This window comes from Salmo trutta, chromosome 29 (genome assembly GCF_901001165.1).
Source record: "Salmo trutta chromosome 29, fSalTru1.1, whole genome shotgun sequence".
Classification (NCBI taxonomy): Eukaryota; Metazoa; Chordata; class Actinopteri; order Salmoniformes; family Salmonidae; genus Salmo; species Salmo trutta.
The window spans coordinates 29,427,377-29,444,943 of NC_042985.1; the positions used below are offsets into that span (position 1 = coordinate 29,427,377).

Here is a 17,567-nt window from a genome sequence, read left to right on the forward strand (position 1 = left end):
GCATGCCAATTGCACATTCACTCAAAACTTGAGACTTTTGCTGTGTGACAAAACTGCACAGTAGCCTTGTATTGTCCCCAGCACAAGGTGCACCTGTGTAATGATCATGCTGTTTAATCAGCTTCTTGATATGCCACACTTGTCAGGTGGATGGATTATCTTGGCAAAGGAGAAATGCTCACTATCAGTGATGTAAACAAATTTGTGCACAACATTTGAGAGAAATTAGCTTTTTGTGCGTATGGAACTTTTCTGGGATCTTTTATTTCAGCTCATGAAACATGGGACCAGCACTTTACATGTTGCGTTTGATACTTTTGTTCAGTGTATAATGGTGGAAGGACTGTAAGGACTCTCAAGGCTACAATAGCTTTACAGAAAGTGAAACGTTATCCTTTGACTGGAGGTGTGGACTAGACAAGCTTATTCCACCCCTCTCCATCGATATGTTGTGATTCCAGCGGCTCGTCTGTCTGTCTGTCTGTCTGTCTGTCTGTGTCTGTCTGTCTGTCTCTGTCTGTCTCTGTCTGTCTCTGTCTGTCTCTGTCTGTCTCTGTCTGTCTGTCTCTGTCTGTCTCTGTCTGTCTGTCTGTCTGTCTGTCTGTCTGTCTGTCTGTCTGTCTGTCTGTCTGTCTGTCTGTCTGTCTGTCTGTCTGTCTTATCCACTCAGTGAAGTTAAACCCAGGCCTGGAGTGAGATTAGCCCTTGAGATGAGTGGTGGCGGGGGGCATGCAATCACAACTAAGAGTATGCTAAATGAACTGCTTCCATCAGAGGCTCAACGTTTGATGTTGCTCCATTGTTTGTTTCTGATTGGTCTAAAAGCAAATCTCTGACCTCATGTCACGATTTGGATGGATCACCTCCGATCCCCCATCAGGCCGAGCGGCAAAGCCCTGAGAAGTGCCAACTTCCAAGGGAGCCTGTCTATTCTCTAGTTAGTGACCTTGGCACTTTTCAAGGCCTTGCTCAATGATTAACCTGGACTAGTTTGTGCATGTTGTGTTTTCCCTCCCGTCTGGCATTGTGTACACAGTGTGGCTGGATTGATTTCTGTCTCGCTCTGCCTTCATCTGTGAAGTTCCTTGAGGGGGATGTGTTGTACAGAGTGGTGGGGTGTGTGTTTAAACACTGAGGCATGGCTGTCTCCTCTCATTAACACGTCTCACTGCAGCACAGCGCATACAAGCCGGGAAAGACCAGGAGGAATCATGAAAATTAAGTCACAGCAGCTCAGAGTTTCACAGATATGCCTGATGTTTTGAACACATGCTTCTCTGAACTCAACGCCACTTTAATTCAATTGCTTATAATTGATGAGTACAGGAAACACAAGATGGATTTCAACGGTCAGATTGTTTGAAGCTAGAATCCTTAGTCGCTACATCCATTTCAGACTTATAATGTAATGATATATACCCATTGATTCTTGAACAATATAACTTGTAAATATGTAATGAGCTTAGTTCAACTGTCGTACACCATCAGGCTCCAAAATACCAGCTTGTTTTTACTCTGTTTACAATGTAAACAAACACTGAATAGCCTCAAAACATGGTTAAAACTGTAATTATGATGTCATAGATGGTCTGTCCTTGCATCCATAGCTCTATGAATTTGAGTGGTTACATTTCTCGAGGCCCGTCCCTTAGCTTTTTACAAAAACGGAGGGGGGGTCCAATGTTCCAAGGCTAATATTTGAAATGTCTCCAGGAAGACCTCTATTGAGATGCTGTTATATTGTGACACTCATATCTGTCTGCGGGTCTCTCCTTCATTTACAGTCCAGTTTGAAGGGGTGGAGAAGTCCAGAATGTCGCCAACCAAGGAGGGTAAAGGAGGGCGTCCGCCCCGCATCCACTCCAGTTGCTGTCTGGTCAACACCAAGATGAGCTCTCTGGACCACTGCAGTGCTGCTCTGGGGGAACGCATTGACCCCTCCATGTCCCTGGAGAGCCAATTGTAAGTCATCCTCCCCTACCGTCTTTCTAGCCACAGAATTATAATGAGTAGTAATTCTATTCCTGTGATTCTCTCTAGGGATTTGGTACTTTTGTGTTGGTGCTTCTGAGGTAGAGCTGTGTGGAGATATTTGTCTTTTGATGTTAGATAAGACACTTTCTCCACTTGAAACTGTTTTATCCTCCCTCTTCTCTCCACCCTGTAGCTGGTACCATGGAGCGATCAGCAGGACGGATGCGGAGTCTCTGCTGAGGCTGTGTAAAGAGGCCAGCTACCTGGTGAGGAACAGTGAGACCAGCAAGAACGACTTCTCCCTCTCACTCAAGTAAGACTCTTCCCATACATACTGTCCACTACACACAAGTAATTAGTGTACAGTTGATGACGCACCACCCTCTCACACACTAGAGAATATACAGCACCCAGCACCTACTGTGCCTTCAGAAAGTATTCATACCTCTTTTGACTTATTTTGTTGTTACAGCCTGAATTCAACATGTATTATTTAGATTTAATCCATTTTAATTTAATCCACATAATACCCCATAATAACAAAGTGAAAACATGTTTTTTAAATGTTTGCAAACTTATTGAAAATTAAATACAGAAATGTCTAATTTACATAAGTATTCATACCCCTGCGCTATGACACTCCAAATTGAGCTCAGGTGCATCCAATTTCCTTTGATCATCCTTGAGCTGTTGCTACAACTTGATTGGAGTCCACCTGTGGCCAATTCAATTGTTTGGACATAATTTAGAAGGTAACACACCTGTCTGTATAAGGTCCCACAGTTGAGTGCATGTCAGAGCTGTCCGTAGATCTCCGAGATCAAATTGTGATGAGGCATATGTCTGGGGAAGGGTATAACACATTTTGTAGAGTGTTGAAAGTTTCCAAGAGCACAGTGGTCTCCATCATTGGGAAATTGAAAATATATGGAACGACCCAGACTCTGCCTAGAGCTGGCCGTCCGACCGAACTGAGCAACCAGGCAACATGGACCTTGGTCAGGGAGGTGACCAAGAACCCAATGACCACTCAGAGTTTCTTGGCTGAGATGGGAGAAGGACAACAGTCTCTACAGTACTTCACCAATCTGGGTTTTATGGTAGCGTGGTCAGACGGAAGCCGCTACAGAGAAAAGGGCACATGACAGCACGCCTAGAATTTGCAAAAAGGCGAAAGACTAAGATCAAAGGGCAAAAGATTCTGTGGTCTGATGAGACAAATTTTTTTATCTTGGCCTGAATACAAAGCGCTATGTCTGGAGAAAACCAGGTACAGCTCATCACCTGTCTATCCTCATTCCTACTTGAAGCATGGTGGTGGCAGCATCATGCTATGTGGATGCGATTCAGTGGCAGGGACTGGGAGACTGGTAATGACAGAGGGAACAATGAATGGAGCCAAATACAGGCAAATCCTTGATGAGAACCGTCATCAGAGTGCAAATTACCTTAGACTGGGGCGAAGATTTACGTTCTAACAGTACAATGACCACAAGCATACAGCCAAAGCAACGGTAGAATGGTTTCAGAACAAGAATGTGAAAGTCCTTGAGTGACCCAGCCAAAGCCGAGGCTTGAATCACATTGAAAATCTGTGGAAAGATGGAAGGTGCCTCTACAAAGTATTGACTTTATGTAAATTAGAGATTTCATTTTCAATAAATGTGCATTTCTAAAAACATGTTTTGACTTTGTCATTATGGGGTATTGTGTGTAGGTGGGTGAGAATTGTTTTGTTGACTTAATCCATTTTGAATCCAGGCTGTAACACGACAAAATGTGAAATAAGGGGTATAAATACATTCTGAAGGCACTATATACAGTATGACGCGCACACACACACACACACACTTCACTGAGGGTGTTCACGGGTTATCATAGAGTAGAGTTCTATAGATAGAGTACCAGGTCAACACACAGTACAGCACCATTATTCTGCCTCCAGGAGTCTTCCTCACCTCCTACCTACCTGCTGACTGTCTCTTCAGTATGGTTATGCACATCACCTTTAAGAACCCTGTCCTTCCTACATGATGCCCTCCCCTTCCTCCCCTCTCACCTCCACCAGGGAACATCTGGCCCTGCTGACTTGCCCAGAACTGAATTCATAATGCCCCCATAGCTGACCTCTGCCCCCTGACTGTGACCTGTCTCCAGGCTAGCGGAGGGTCCAGGGGACAGGCCCTGATTTGTTTAGTCTGGTCTGACATTTGGCTGGAGGGTAGCTTAAAGGGTCTCGCTACACAGCTGGCATTCACCTCCACAGGGCAGTCACATCCCATCAACTCAGAGGCTCTGAGGGCTCACACTACCGCAGGGAGCCAGCCAACTGATGAGTGTCAGCGGGCTGCCATTTCACCAGCACACAGCAATACCTGGCTGAGAAAAACATTTCACCACAGGGGCAGTGAAAGTGCCTTTGATATGAGCTGCAGAGAGGATAACTGCTTGAGTTATGGCCATGGAGGACAGTTCTACAGTATTATTGTCACCTTTCTTCAGATAGAAACTGGCATTTGTGCTCTTGTTATTCACAGTAAAGCACATATCTGTCGATAAAGTCAGCGATAGACTAGATACGTTGCAGCAGGAGGAAAAAACGTTGCTGGTGTAACCGATGTGAAATGGCTAGTTAGTTAGCGGTGGTGCACGCTAATAGCGTTTCAATCGGGTGACGTCACTCGCTCTGAGACCTGAAGTACAGTGGGGGGGGGAGTATTTGATCCCCTGCTGATTTTGTACTTTTGCCCACTTACAAAGAAATGATCAGTCTATAATTTTAATGGTAGGTTTATATGAACAGTGAGAGAGAGAATAACAACAAAAAAATCCAGAAAAACGCATGTCAAAAATGTTATAAAATGATTTCCATTTTAATGAGGGAAATAAGTATTTGACCCCTCTGCAAAACATGACTTAGTACTTGGTGGCAAAACCCTTGTTGGCAATCACAGAGGTCAGACGTTTCTTGTAGTTGGCCACCTTGTTTGCACACATCTCAGGAGGGATTTTGTCCCACTCCTCTTTGCAGATCTTCTCCAAGTCATTAAGGTTTCGAGGCTGACGTTTGGCAACTCGAACCTTCAGCTCCCTCCACAGATTTTCTATGGGATTAAGGTCTGGAGACTGGCTAGGTCACTCCAAGACATCAATGTGCTTCTTCTTAAGCTACTCCTTTGTTGCCTTGGCTGTGTGTTTTGGGTCATTGTCATGCTGGAATACCCATCCACGACCCATTTTCAATGCCCTGGCTGAGGGAAGGAGGTTCTCACCCAAGATTTGACAGTACATGGCCCCGTCAAATGATGCGGTGAAGTTGTCCTGTCCCCTTAGCAGAAAAACACCCCCAAAGCATAATGTTTCCACCTCCATGTTTGACAGTGGAGATGGTGTTCTTGGGGTCATAGGCAGCATTCCTCCTCCTCCAAACACGGCGAGTTGAGTTTATGTCAAAGAGCTCCATTTTGGTCTCATCTGACCACAACACTTTCACCAGTTGTCCTCTGAATCATTCAGATGTTCATTGGCAAACTTCAGACGGGCATGTATATGTATTCTTGAGCAGGAGGACCTTGCGGGCGCTGCAGGATTTCAGTCCTTCACGGCGTAGTGTGTTACCAATTGTTTTCTTGGTGACTATGGTCCCAGCTGCCTTGAGATCATTGACAAGATCCTCCCGTGTAGTTCTGGTAACAAGCTGCGGTTAGGAGCACTCCCTTTAAGAGTGTGCTCCTAATCTCAGCTCGTTACCTGTATAAAAGACACCTGGGAGCCAGAAATCTTTCTGATTGAGAGGGGGTCAAATACTTATTTCCCTCATTATTTCCCTCATTAAAATGCAAATCAATTTATAACATTTTTGACATGTGTTTTTATGGATATTTTTGTTGTTATTCTGTCTCTCACTGTTCAAATAAACCTACCATTAAAATTATAGACTGATCCTTTCTTTATCAGTGGGCGAACATACAAAATCAGCAGGGGATCAAATACTTTTTTCCACCACTGTAGTTGTTCCCCTTGCTCTGCAAGGGCCGTGGCTTTTGTGGAGCAATGGGTAACGATGCTTCGAGGGTGGCTGTTGTCGATGTGTGCAGAGGGTCCCTGGTCCCGAGGACCAGTGTGCTTTAGGCTCATATCTGCTGGCAGGAGGAGATGATGCTGTCCAGAGCTGTTCCACTGCTCCTCACACTGACTTACTGCTCATTTCATTACCAGAGTTCTGGGACTCTGCTCTGGCCTGCCAGGGGGGACACACAGGGAATTAGACTGGTGGGCTTGATTGGACAGACAGTGCTGGGCCATTGGCTGGACTGTCTGTAGGCCTTATTGGATAGACAGGGCTGGGGTTGTTTGGGGTGACTTTATTTAACTAGGCAAGTCAGTTAAGAACAAACTCTTATTTACAATGACGGCCAAACCCGGATGATGCTGGGCCAATTGTGCGCCGCCCTATGAGACTCCCAATCATGGCCGGATGTGATACAGCCTAGATTCGAACCAGGGACTGTAGTGATGCCTCTTGCACTGAGATGCAGTGCCTTAGACTGCCACGCCACTCGGGAGGCCACTAGGACACGTCCCATGCTGTGTCTGAGGGGGTGGAGGAGAGGAGTGTTGTTGATCTCCAGTAGGAGCTGTCCTTCTCAGTCAGAGCCCACGCACTGTGACCTTTCAGCCAGCAGCACTGAACCTCTGACCCTGTCAGTACGGCTGCCTCCATGGCCAGTCACTGTAGTAGAAAGTCATATTGACTCTGAGTTCAAAGTTCAAAAGCGTAGACTTCTGAGTGTGTCCAGGACCACCAATGTCCATCCCAGAATAATGGGACTAATCCAGAAAGGAGTGATGGAATGAATTGTTACATGTCTGTGTGCTTGTGAACCATAAATCATAGTTGTGTAAAAGGCTGTTTACAACACTCTCTTTGTTGGACCTCCTGCACAGATCAGTGGAGATGTCATCCACACAGGGCAGAGGGCAAAGGCAGGAAGGCAGATATTTCTAAACCGCTCTGGTGTGTGTGGTGGATCATGTGCCTGTGTCCTGCCAGCGTGACTGTGTTTGTTGTGCAGTACTGGTAGGAAGCAGAGGAGGTTGTAGGGTCATTCAGATCAACCCAGTAAACAATCAGCGGGTTGATTCATGGAGCCGGCAGTGGGGAGGGGGTGACAGAGTTCAGTCTGCTCATGTTGGAGCCTTCTCCTTCTCCTGCTTCCTAGAAACCTTTGTGTCAGAGGCTGTAAACCCAATGTGTAGGCCAGATACTCCATGTTGGCAGATGCTGAAACCTCTGTGGCAGAGGCTGGAGACCCTGTGTTTAGATACTCCATGTCTGGAGCCGCTGAAATATTCATGGGGCCAATTCGGCGACACGTTCGTGCTTTGCATCATTGATGAAGGCCCAGACTTTCACTAACCATGAGTCTCGAGAGCCGTTTGACAGGGAGAGAGGGTACCTTGTCTCTGTCTCTCTCTTCCTCCTCCTCTCTCTGAAGATGAGTGGTCTTTTAGGTGCATAAAACACATTTAGCCTTTCACTGGTCTCTGAGAGGCGTAGCTATCCCTCCTCCCCCAGGGAGGTGTTTTACACAGCCGGGTTTACGGGCTGGCTGAGGTAGAAAATAAACCGTTGATGAAAGAGGAAAACAAAGATTTATGCAACAAAATGTGTTGATGCTATAACACATGGGAAACTAGAAAGCCTTGGAGTTGTAGAAAGAACAACAAAAGCTCTCCACGTTGGCAGTTGAATTCGTGTCAGGAGAGGCAAAAGTGTCTCAGAAAAGTGTCCTCTCCTGGTCTTTCCCAGTTTGTTGTGGAGTGTGCTGTTCAGTGTGCGTGCAGTTCAGTGCACAGTCCAATGCGTTTTATTTATGCATGTTTTGTTCTTGGATATTACCACAACTGGAATGGTTCCCAAATCAAACACAACAACAACACAGCTTTGTGTTTTGTACAATATAGTTGACCTATAATGAGCAGCACCAACCACATTCCTGTTTTTAAAGTCACTCTAAACCACGAGGAACAGGTGTGGTCATGTCCTGATCATGTTCGTGATCCTTCCAGTCAGACACGCTCTGTTTGTGGCTGCCACAGTACGTATTAAACCGGAAGAATAGCTATTCAAGACATTTCCTGTCCCACAACGCTTCATAAGGTCATGGCTTTCTTTCTGGATCATTATCTTCTGTTGGGTGAGTTTGGCTTCATTACATTGAAGCATCATTCAGGGTGCAGTCTAATATATGGGAGGTAGAGATAAACGATGATGGCTGTCAGCCTATTTCTCTACTGTGAGGATGAGAGGGTTCAAGTGAAAGTCATAGACCCCGGTGAACAGGATACCAGACCTCCAGAGGGAAATTAATCCCGATTAGACAATAAAAGCGCACAACTAAATGGGATACGATAACAAACACAAAAGGCCCAGTCTTGTCAGAAATAGCCCTACATTTCTGTTATCAGACAGCAGTGAGTAGTGGTCTGTTGCACCGTTGTCTCTGAGTCTCCATGGAGCTGAAACGCGATAAGCGTAGCTAAACGCTGATGGGGAAGGAAATCTTAGGGGGATTTTTAAAATGTTCCTATTGATGTGTTTAGCTTTTTAAGTGGTGTGCTCGTGTAACCCAAGGCCTATCTCCTCAAGCTGTTGATGAATCAAACACACTTTGCCTTCAGAGTGGCCTCTCCTCTCCTGGCCCAGCTTAAGAAGCAGCAACACAGTGACTGCATCCCAAATTGGCACCCTAATTCCCTATATAGTGCACTACTTTTGGCCTAAGCCCTAAATGGGGGACAGGGTATAAATTGGAATGTAGGCAGTGAACAGGCTGTGTGACTAGAGATATCTGTCCTCATCTACTCCAACCAATAAACTTTGATTTGATGAACATCCTAGTAATGACAGAGACGTATTCAACTGGAGGAGCTGGCTGGCTGATCAGGCTCAGTGATGGAGGAGGCTGAAGCTAGCTGTATTTACTTCACTTTTATAGCAGCAGAGAAACCCTGCAGTCTCCCTCAGCTCTCTTATAAAATGATCATCCACCTCTCCTCACGCTAGATGCTCTCAATCTCCCTCGTTTCTTTTACGGTCTCTCTCCCCCCCTCTCCGTCTCCTCTCTCCTTCTATCTCCCCCTCTCTAACCATACTTTTAGTGCAGAAACTATACATGTCAAGGTTGTGACTTGCCAGTCTTACAGCAGCAATGTGTTGAAGAGAAGATATGAGAGAATTATTGTTGACTCTCCATCTGCATTGGTCCTTACTAGTTTCACCGTGTCACAAAGTTTTTGTCTCTTGGTTCATGAACTGATGAAAGATTTGACTTAAAGTAAGGATTTTCCTCTGATGTTTTGAGAAATGTCATTTTTAATGGTTATTGTCCCTTAATTGAACCTGTTAAATTTCCCCTTGATCCTAATGTTGTTCTCTCCATGGCTTTGTTTCTGCTGGTGTCTTAGTGAGATAATATGGCTTCAGGCTTTTTGAATGCATTTATAAGATAAGGGAAGTATGGACATCTCATTTAAGATGCCCAGCAATTTCTGCTTTCTGCTGATAATGGACACGCACACACACGCAGAATGGATAAGAAAACATATTTCCGTCTTTGAATGCCACTCCCCTCTTATGGGAACAGGAAGTCATTGCAGTCCATCACTGTCTGGCTGTTATTCCACTGTTTTATTTCTGATGACAGGAGAGGTGACACCTGCTCTGCTAAATATTGTATATATACTTTTCCGCTAGCCCCTCTCCCCCTCTACCTCACCATCTTCCTCTTCTCTACCTCACCATCTTCCTCTTCTCCCCCTCTACCTCACCATCTTCCTCTTCTCTACCTCACCATCTTCCTCTTCTCCCCCTCTACCTCACCATCTTCCTCTTCTCCCCCTCTACCTCACCATCTTCCTCTTCTCTACCTCACCATCTTCCTCTTCTCTACCTCACCATCTTCCTCTTCTCTACCTCACCATCTTCCTCTTCTCCCCCTCTACCTCACCATCTTCCTCTTCTCTACCTCACCATCTTCCTCTTCTCTACCTCACCATCTTCCTCTTCTCTACCTCACCATCTTCCTCTTCTCTACCTCACCATCTTCCTCTTCTCTACCTCACCATCTTCCTCTTCTCTACCTCACCATCTTCCTCTTCTCTACCTCACCATCTTCCTCTTCTCCCCCTCTACCTCACCATCTTCCTCTTCTCTACCTCACCATCTTCCTCTTCTCTACCTCACCATCTTCCTCTTCTCTACCTCACCATCTTCCTCTTCTCTACCTCACCATCTTCCTCTTCTCTACCTCACCATCTTCCTCTTCTCTACCTCACCATCTTCCTCTTCTCTACCTCACCATCTTCCTCTTCTCTACCTCACCATCTTCCTCTTCTCCCCCTCTACCTCACCATCTTCCTCTTCTCCCCCTCTACCTCACCATCTTCCTCTTCTCCCCCTCTACCTCACCATCTTCCTCTTCTCCCCCTCTACCTCACCATCTTCCTCTTCTCTACCTCACCATCTTCCTCTTCTCTACCTCACCATCTTCCTCTTCTCTACCTCACCATCTTCCTCTTCTCCCCCTCTACCTCACCATCTTCCTCTTCTCTACCTCACCATCTTCCTCTTCTCTACCTCACCATCTTCCTCTTCTCTACCTCACCATCTTCCTCTTCTCTACCTCACCATCTTCCTCTTCTCTACCTCACCATCTTCCTCTTCTCTACCTCACCATCTTCCTCTTCTCTACCTCACCATCTTCCTCTTCTCTACCTCACCATCTTCCTCTTCTCCCCCTCTACCGCACCATCTTCCTCTTCTCTACCTCACCATCTTCCTCTTCTCCCCCTCTACCTCACCATCTTCCTCTTCTCTACCTCACCATCTTCCTCTTCTCTACCTCACCATCTTCCTCTTCTCTACCTCACCATCTTCCTCTTCTCTACCTCACCATCTTCCTCTTCTCTACCTCACCATCTTCCTCTTCTCCCCCTCTACCTCACCATCTTCCTCTTCTCCCCCTCTACCTCACCATCTTCCTCTTCTCCCCCTCTACCTCACCATCTTCCTCTTCTCCCCCTCTACCTCACCATCTTCCTCTTCTCCCCCTCTACCTCACCATCTTCCTCTTCTCTACCTCACCATCTTCCTCTTCTCTACCTCACCATCTTCCTCTTCTCTACCTCACCATCTTCCTCTTCTCCCCCTCTACCTCACCATCTTCCTCTTCTCTACCTCACCATCTTCCTCTTCTCCCCCTCTACCTCACCATCTACCTCTCATCCCTCTCTCTCATCCCTCTCTCTTCCTCTTCTCCACTCCTCCTCTCCTCTCCTTCTATGTGATCAAAGGCCTGTGTCACTGCCCTCCTCCCTGCAGCTTCTGTCTAGTGCAGCATAATGGGTTTTATACAGCCACATTTCTCATTAAGACAAGGCTCCAGAGCAGGAGGTTACTTAAGAGCTGTAAAGCACACAGATCCAAGGCTCCGGCTCAGCCCTAGAAATACTGAAGGGAGCACATCCCAGGGAGCTTTTCATTTGCTCTGCATTTATTAACTGGTGTAGCCTAAGTGATTCTTCCTGGCTGCTCATTAGACTAGTAGCACTCTCTACTTACTGTACATAGGAGCACGCAGTATGTGACCTGGGTTCTAAACCAGCCCTACTGTACTGCATCGGCTGGGAATCATCTGTCACACTGTACCACTGGGAGATAAAGCATTCATCGTTTTTAGAGCTGAAATACTGTTTTCTCTCTCTTCTAGGAGCAGCCAGGGCTTCATGCACATGAAGCTGTCGAGGACGAAGGAGAACAAGTACATCCTGGGTCAGAACAGCTGTCCCTTCGACAGTGTCCCCGAGATCATCCACTTCTACTCCAGCCGCAAGCTGCCCATCAAGGGGGCCGAGCACATGTCCCTGCTCTACCCCGTGGCCATCAGGACACTATAGTGACACGTCCTTCCCCAAAGGTCACACAGGGGTCAGGGGTCAGATGCCCTCTCCCGCCACCTCCCATGGGAAACCCTGTCGCTCTGCCTATCTCCTTCTGTCTGGTTGGTCTGAAGGACAAAGTTCAAGTTGGCGGAGGAGGCAGGGATGATGATGATGATAACACAGCTCACCTGTCATCACCCACCTGATCCCAGACCAGCTATTAACTTTTTGTTTGTATTTGCGACAACATTATCATTGCATTATTGACTGACACATTATCTGCTGACAAGCATTGTTTCACTGATCCCACAGCTGCTTCCTCAACAGTACCACTCTGTACCAATCTCCTCCACACAAGACCTGTTCATATTGGATTTGGCTCCATGTTATGCTGAAAGTGTTTATTTAGTGAGGGGAAGCTAAAGATTGTAATGTCCTTCATAAAGGAAGCAGGGAAGGCACATTTAATGTATTGGAGTTGGGTTATATATGGGCACTCTACAGTGGCCGGCAAATTCAATAAACCTGCCCTGTGTGAATACTTTCCCCGTCAGTGCAACAACGGTTTAGTGTTTAAGTGCTGTACGGTCTACAGACTGACGTCTCTGTCTATTCCTGGGACTGTAATTTCTGATATCCTTCACCACGGGTGTCCCATTGGTAGGACAGTGTAAGTACAGCTCTGGTTTGACAGTCAGCAGACTGATAGATGGATCACTATGTTACACAGCAGTAGCACCATTGGCTAAATGAGCCAGAGATGGGCGCCTAGTATCAAAATGGGCTAAATTACCTTCCCAATCCCCCATCGTAGAATATCTTTGCATGGGTAGAATGGAATGTGCCTGCATTGTCTACCTCAGAAAATCAAACTCATTCGTGAAACTGCAGATCAATAGGTACAATGGGATTGCAGATATTGATCCAACCCCCACCATGCGACTCCGATTCCCAACAAATTGCATCTATGGTTTAAGAATACGTTTTTGCATAAACCAGTCAATCAGATAATGTTTTTTGGTTCTTTTTTTTTTAACTACATTTTACAGATCAGCATTTGTATGTATAGTCACTATGAAATTGTGTGATGTCAGTAACAAATGTTTGGTTAATGCCTTATAATGCATGGGTTGAATCAGTCGGATTAGATCCGCTGATTTCTAGAGTTCTGCTTCTTTCAACGATTGTTCTGTGACTGTAATTTATTCTGGGGTAATTCGTCTTATTACAGATGTGTTACTCCTCTCTGTGAAGGCCGGCCTCGTGGCATCCGGCCCTCACTATTCTCTGCCATGTGATCGTGTTTGCGCAGAGCTTGAATACCCCGGGCCTGGCCTCATATACTGTGGTGCTTCGCTTTGTGTTTTAGTCAGTTCTGCTTCATGTGTCCAACTGCCTCTGTGGCCTGACTCTGACTCTGAGACACTGATGAGTAATGGTGTCTCGTGACCAATGGGATTGTCAAGCCTCACATAAAGACTGTCTGTAAAAGCCCCATGGACCAATCGGAGGACTCCATTTTCCTGGATGAACTCAGACCTCCAGTCTGTCATAAGCCATCTATTTGTTGGAATTATTTAATACACACCTCAAAATTGGTTTCTTATTCATTTTACTCTTGATTTCCTCCATTGTCTCTGTGTTCTATCATTTCTACCCACACAACCCTATCTTATTCTGGTACAGACCTTGAGGTTAGAGACATTGCTTGAAGCCTCTCTTTGTTCTTTGAGTTTGACTTCTCCCCTGATCCAGAGGGACTGACGTGTCCTTTAAAATCTAAATGTTAATAAGGAGAGTGCTGAAGCATGCTATGCAATCCCATAGCCAGTAGGTGGCATCATTGCAGATGTGGAAATCTAAGGCTGTCCTCCAATTGGCATTTCCAGAGAATTATGAGTGTTTCGTGGAGGTGAATGGATTCTGTTGGTAAGATAAGGGAACAACTAAAGTAGGGTTGCATACAGCAGCAATGGTTTCCAAACTTTTTTGGTTACTGTACCACCAACTGAATTTTACTCTGCCCGGAGTACCCCTGAAGTACCCCCTCATGTGCATTTTTCCAGTAGGCCTATGGTCTCATGAGTCTTCTCAAGGTACCCCCTGTGGATAGACCAAGTACCTCCAGGGGTTCTAGTACCCATGGTTGGGAACCACTGGCATACAGTATATGACTCTTCATGGCAGGTTTAGGAGTTTGTCTGTCAATGTCATGATTAGACTATCCCACACCTTCATGAGGTAACTGATGTTGACGGAGAGGGCCATTGTATGTAATGGAGGGAAATTGTGCTCACATTTTATGAATTAAATATATATATCAGTACCAGTCAAAAGTTTGGACACACCTACTCATTCAAGGGTTTTTCTTTATTTTTACTATTTTCTACATTGTAGAATAATAGTGAAGACATCAACTATGAAATAACACATATGGAATCATGTAGTAACCAAAAAAGTGTTAAACAAATCAAAAGATATTTGAGATTCTTCAAAGTAGCCATCCTTTGCCTTGATGACAGCTTTGCACACTCTTGGCATTCTCTCAACCAGCTTCATGAGGAATGCTTTTTCAACAGTCTTGAAGGAGTTCCCACATATGCTGAGCACTTGGATGCTTTTCCTTCACTCTGTGGTCCAACTCATCCCAAACCATCTCAATTGGGTTGAGGTCGGGTGATTCAGCACTCCATTACTCTCCTTCTTGGTCAAATAGCCCTTACACAGCCTGGAGGTGTGTTTTAGGTCATTGTCCTGTTGAATAACAAATTATTGTCCCACTAAGTGCAAACCAGATGGCGTATCGCTGCAGAATGTTGTGGTAGCCATGCTGGTTAAGTGTGCCTTGAATTCTAAATAAGTCACAGACAGGGTCACCAGGAAAGCACCCCACACCATCACACATCCTCCTCCATGCTTCACGGTGGGATCCACACATGCGGAGATCATCCGTTCACCTACTCTGGGTCTCTCAAAGACACAGCGGTTGGAACCAAAAATCTCAAATTTGGACTCATCAGACCAAATGACAGATTTCTACCGGTTGTCACAACACAACTGATTGGCTCAAACGCAAAAAGAAGGAAAGAAATTCCACAAATTAACTTTTAACAAGGCACACCTATTAATTGAAATGCATTCCAGGTGACTACTTCATGAAGCTGGTTGAGAGAATGCCACGCATGTGCAAAGCTGTCATTAAGGCAAATGGTGGCTATTTGAAGAATCTCAAATATAAAATATATTTAGATTTGTTTAACACTTTTTTTGGTTACTAAATAATTCCATATCTGTTATTTCATAGTTTTGATGTCTTCACTATTATTCTACAATGTAGAAAATAGTAAAAATAAAGAAAAACCCTTGAATGAGTAGGTGTGTCCAAGCTTTTGACTGGTACTGTATATATATGCGTGTGTATGTATGTATGTGTATATATATATATATATATATATATGTCATGGCCAAAAGTTTTGAGAATGACACAAATATTAATTTACACAAAGTCTGCTGCCTCAGTTTGTATGATGGCAATTTGCATATACTCCAGAATGTTATGAAGAGTGATCAGATGAATTGCAATTAATTGCAAAGTCCCTCTTTGCCATGCAAATGAACTGAATCACCCAAAAACATTTCCACTGCATTTCTGCAGAAGGCTTCAGGGCGCCAAAGAAAGTCCAGCAAGCACCAGGACTGTCTCCTAAAGTTGATTCAGCTGCGGGATCGGGCACCACCAGTACAGAGCTTGCTCAGGAATGTCAGCAGGCAGGTGTGAGTGCATTTGCACGCACAGTGAGGCGAAGACTTTTGGAGGATGGCCTGGTGTCAAGAAGAGCAGCAAAGAATCCACTTCTCTCCAGGAAAAACATCAGGGACAGACTGATATTCTGCAAAAGGTACAGGGATTGGACTGCTGAGGACTGGGGTAAAGTCATTTTCTCTGATGAATCCCCTTGCCGATTGTTTGGGGCATCCGGAAAAAAGCTTGTCCGGAGAAGACAAGGTGAGCGCTACCATCAGTCCCGTGTCATGCCAACAGTAAAGCATCCTGAGACCATTCATGTGTGGGGGTTGCTTCTCAGCCAAGGGAGTAGGCTTACTCACAATTTTGCCTAAGAACACAGCCATGAATATCCAATCAAATTCAAATCAAATGTATTTATATGGCCCTTCTTACATCAGCTGATATCTCAAAGTGCTGTACAGAAACCCAGCCTAAAACCCAGCCTGAATAAAGAATGGTACCAACACATCCTCCGAGAGCAACTTCTCCCAACCATCCAGGAACAGTTTGGTGACGAACAATGCCTTTTCCAGCATGGAGCACCTTGCCATAAGGCAAAAGTGATAACGAAGTGGCTCGGGGAACCACACCGATATTTTGGGTCCATGGCCAGGAAACTCCCCAGACCTTAATCCCATTGAGAACTTGTGGTCAATCCTCAAGACGCGGGTGGACAAACAAAAACCCACAAATTCTGACAAACTCCAAGCATTGATTATGCAAGAATGGGCATTGATTATGCAAGAACGTGGCCTAGAAGTTAATTGACAGCATGCCAGAGCAGATTGCAGAGGTCTTGAAAAAGAAGGGTCAACACTGCAAATATTGACTCTTTGCATCAACTTCATGTAAGTGTCAATAAAAGCCTTTGACACTTACGAAATGCTTGTAATTATACTTCAGTATTCCATAGTAACATCTGACAAAGATATCTAAAAACACTGAAGAAGCAAACTTAGTCGAAATTAATATGTGTCATTCTCAAAACATTTGTCCACGACTGTGTGGGTGTGTGTGTATATATATATATATATATATATATATATATATATATATATATATATATATATATATATATATATATATATATATGTATATATATATGTATATGTGTGTATTCAGACCCCTTCCTTTGTTAAAAATGTTATGTTACAGCCTTATTCTAAAATGGATTAAATAATTTTATAGTAATAACAATCTACACACAATACCCCATAGACAAAGCAAAAACATTTTTTCTTCATTTTTGCACATTTATAAAAAATTAAAACATACCTTATGTACATACGTTTTCAGACCCTTTGCTATGAAACTCGAAATTGATCTCAGGTGCATCCTGCTTCCATTGATCGTCCTTGATGTTTCTACAACCTGATTGGTGTCCACCTGTGGTAAATTAAATTGTTTGGACATGATTTGGCAAGGCACATAAGGTCCCATAGTTGACAGTGCATGTCAGAGCAAAAACCAAGCCATGAGGTTGAAGGAATTGTCCGTAGAGCTATGAGACAGGATTGTGTTGAGGCACAGATCTGGGGAAGGGTATCAAAACATTTCTGCAGCATTTAAGGTCCCCAAGAACACAGTGGCCTCCATCATTCTTAAATAGAACAAGTTTGGAACCACCAAGACTCTTCCTAGAGCTAGTCGCCCAGCCAAACTGAGCAATCGGGGGAGAAGAGCCTTGGTCAGGGAGGTGACTCTGAAAGAGCTCCAGAGTTCATCTGTGGAGATGGGAGAACCTTACAGAAGGACAACCATCTATGCAGTACACCAATCAGGCCTTTGTGGTAGAGTGGCCAGATTGAAGCCACCCCTCAGTAAAAGGCACATAACAGCTCGTTTGGAGTTTGCCAAAAGG

The 17,567-nt window shown here is 44.8% G+C and overlaps 1 protein-coding gene across 5 annotated transcripts in view; it reads left to right on the forward strand.

Annotated features, from left to right (window-relative positions):
• LOC115167335 (SH2 domain-containing adapter protein F) overlaps positions 1–13,892 on the forward strand; it is a 113,062-nt gene extending 99,170 nt beyond the window's left edge. For all 5 annotated transcript variants that reach the window (XM_029721674.1, XM_029721675.1, XM_029721676.1 and 2 more), the window contains 3 exons: positions 1,785–1,962; positions 2,168–2,287; positions 11,748–13,892. In XM_029721674.1, coding sequence (XP_029577534.1) covers positions 1,785–1,962; positions 2,168–2,287; positions 11,748–11,934 — 485 coding nt within the window. In that variant the 3' untranslated portion in view covers positions 11,935–13,892. The remainder of the gene's footprint in view (positions 1–1,784; positions 1,963–2,167; positions 2,288–11,747) is intronic.
• Positions 13,893–17,567: the final 3,675 nt, after the last annotated feature.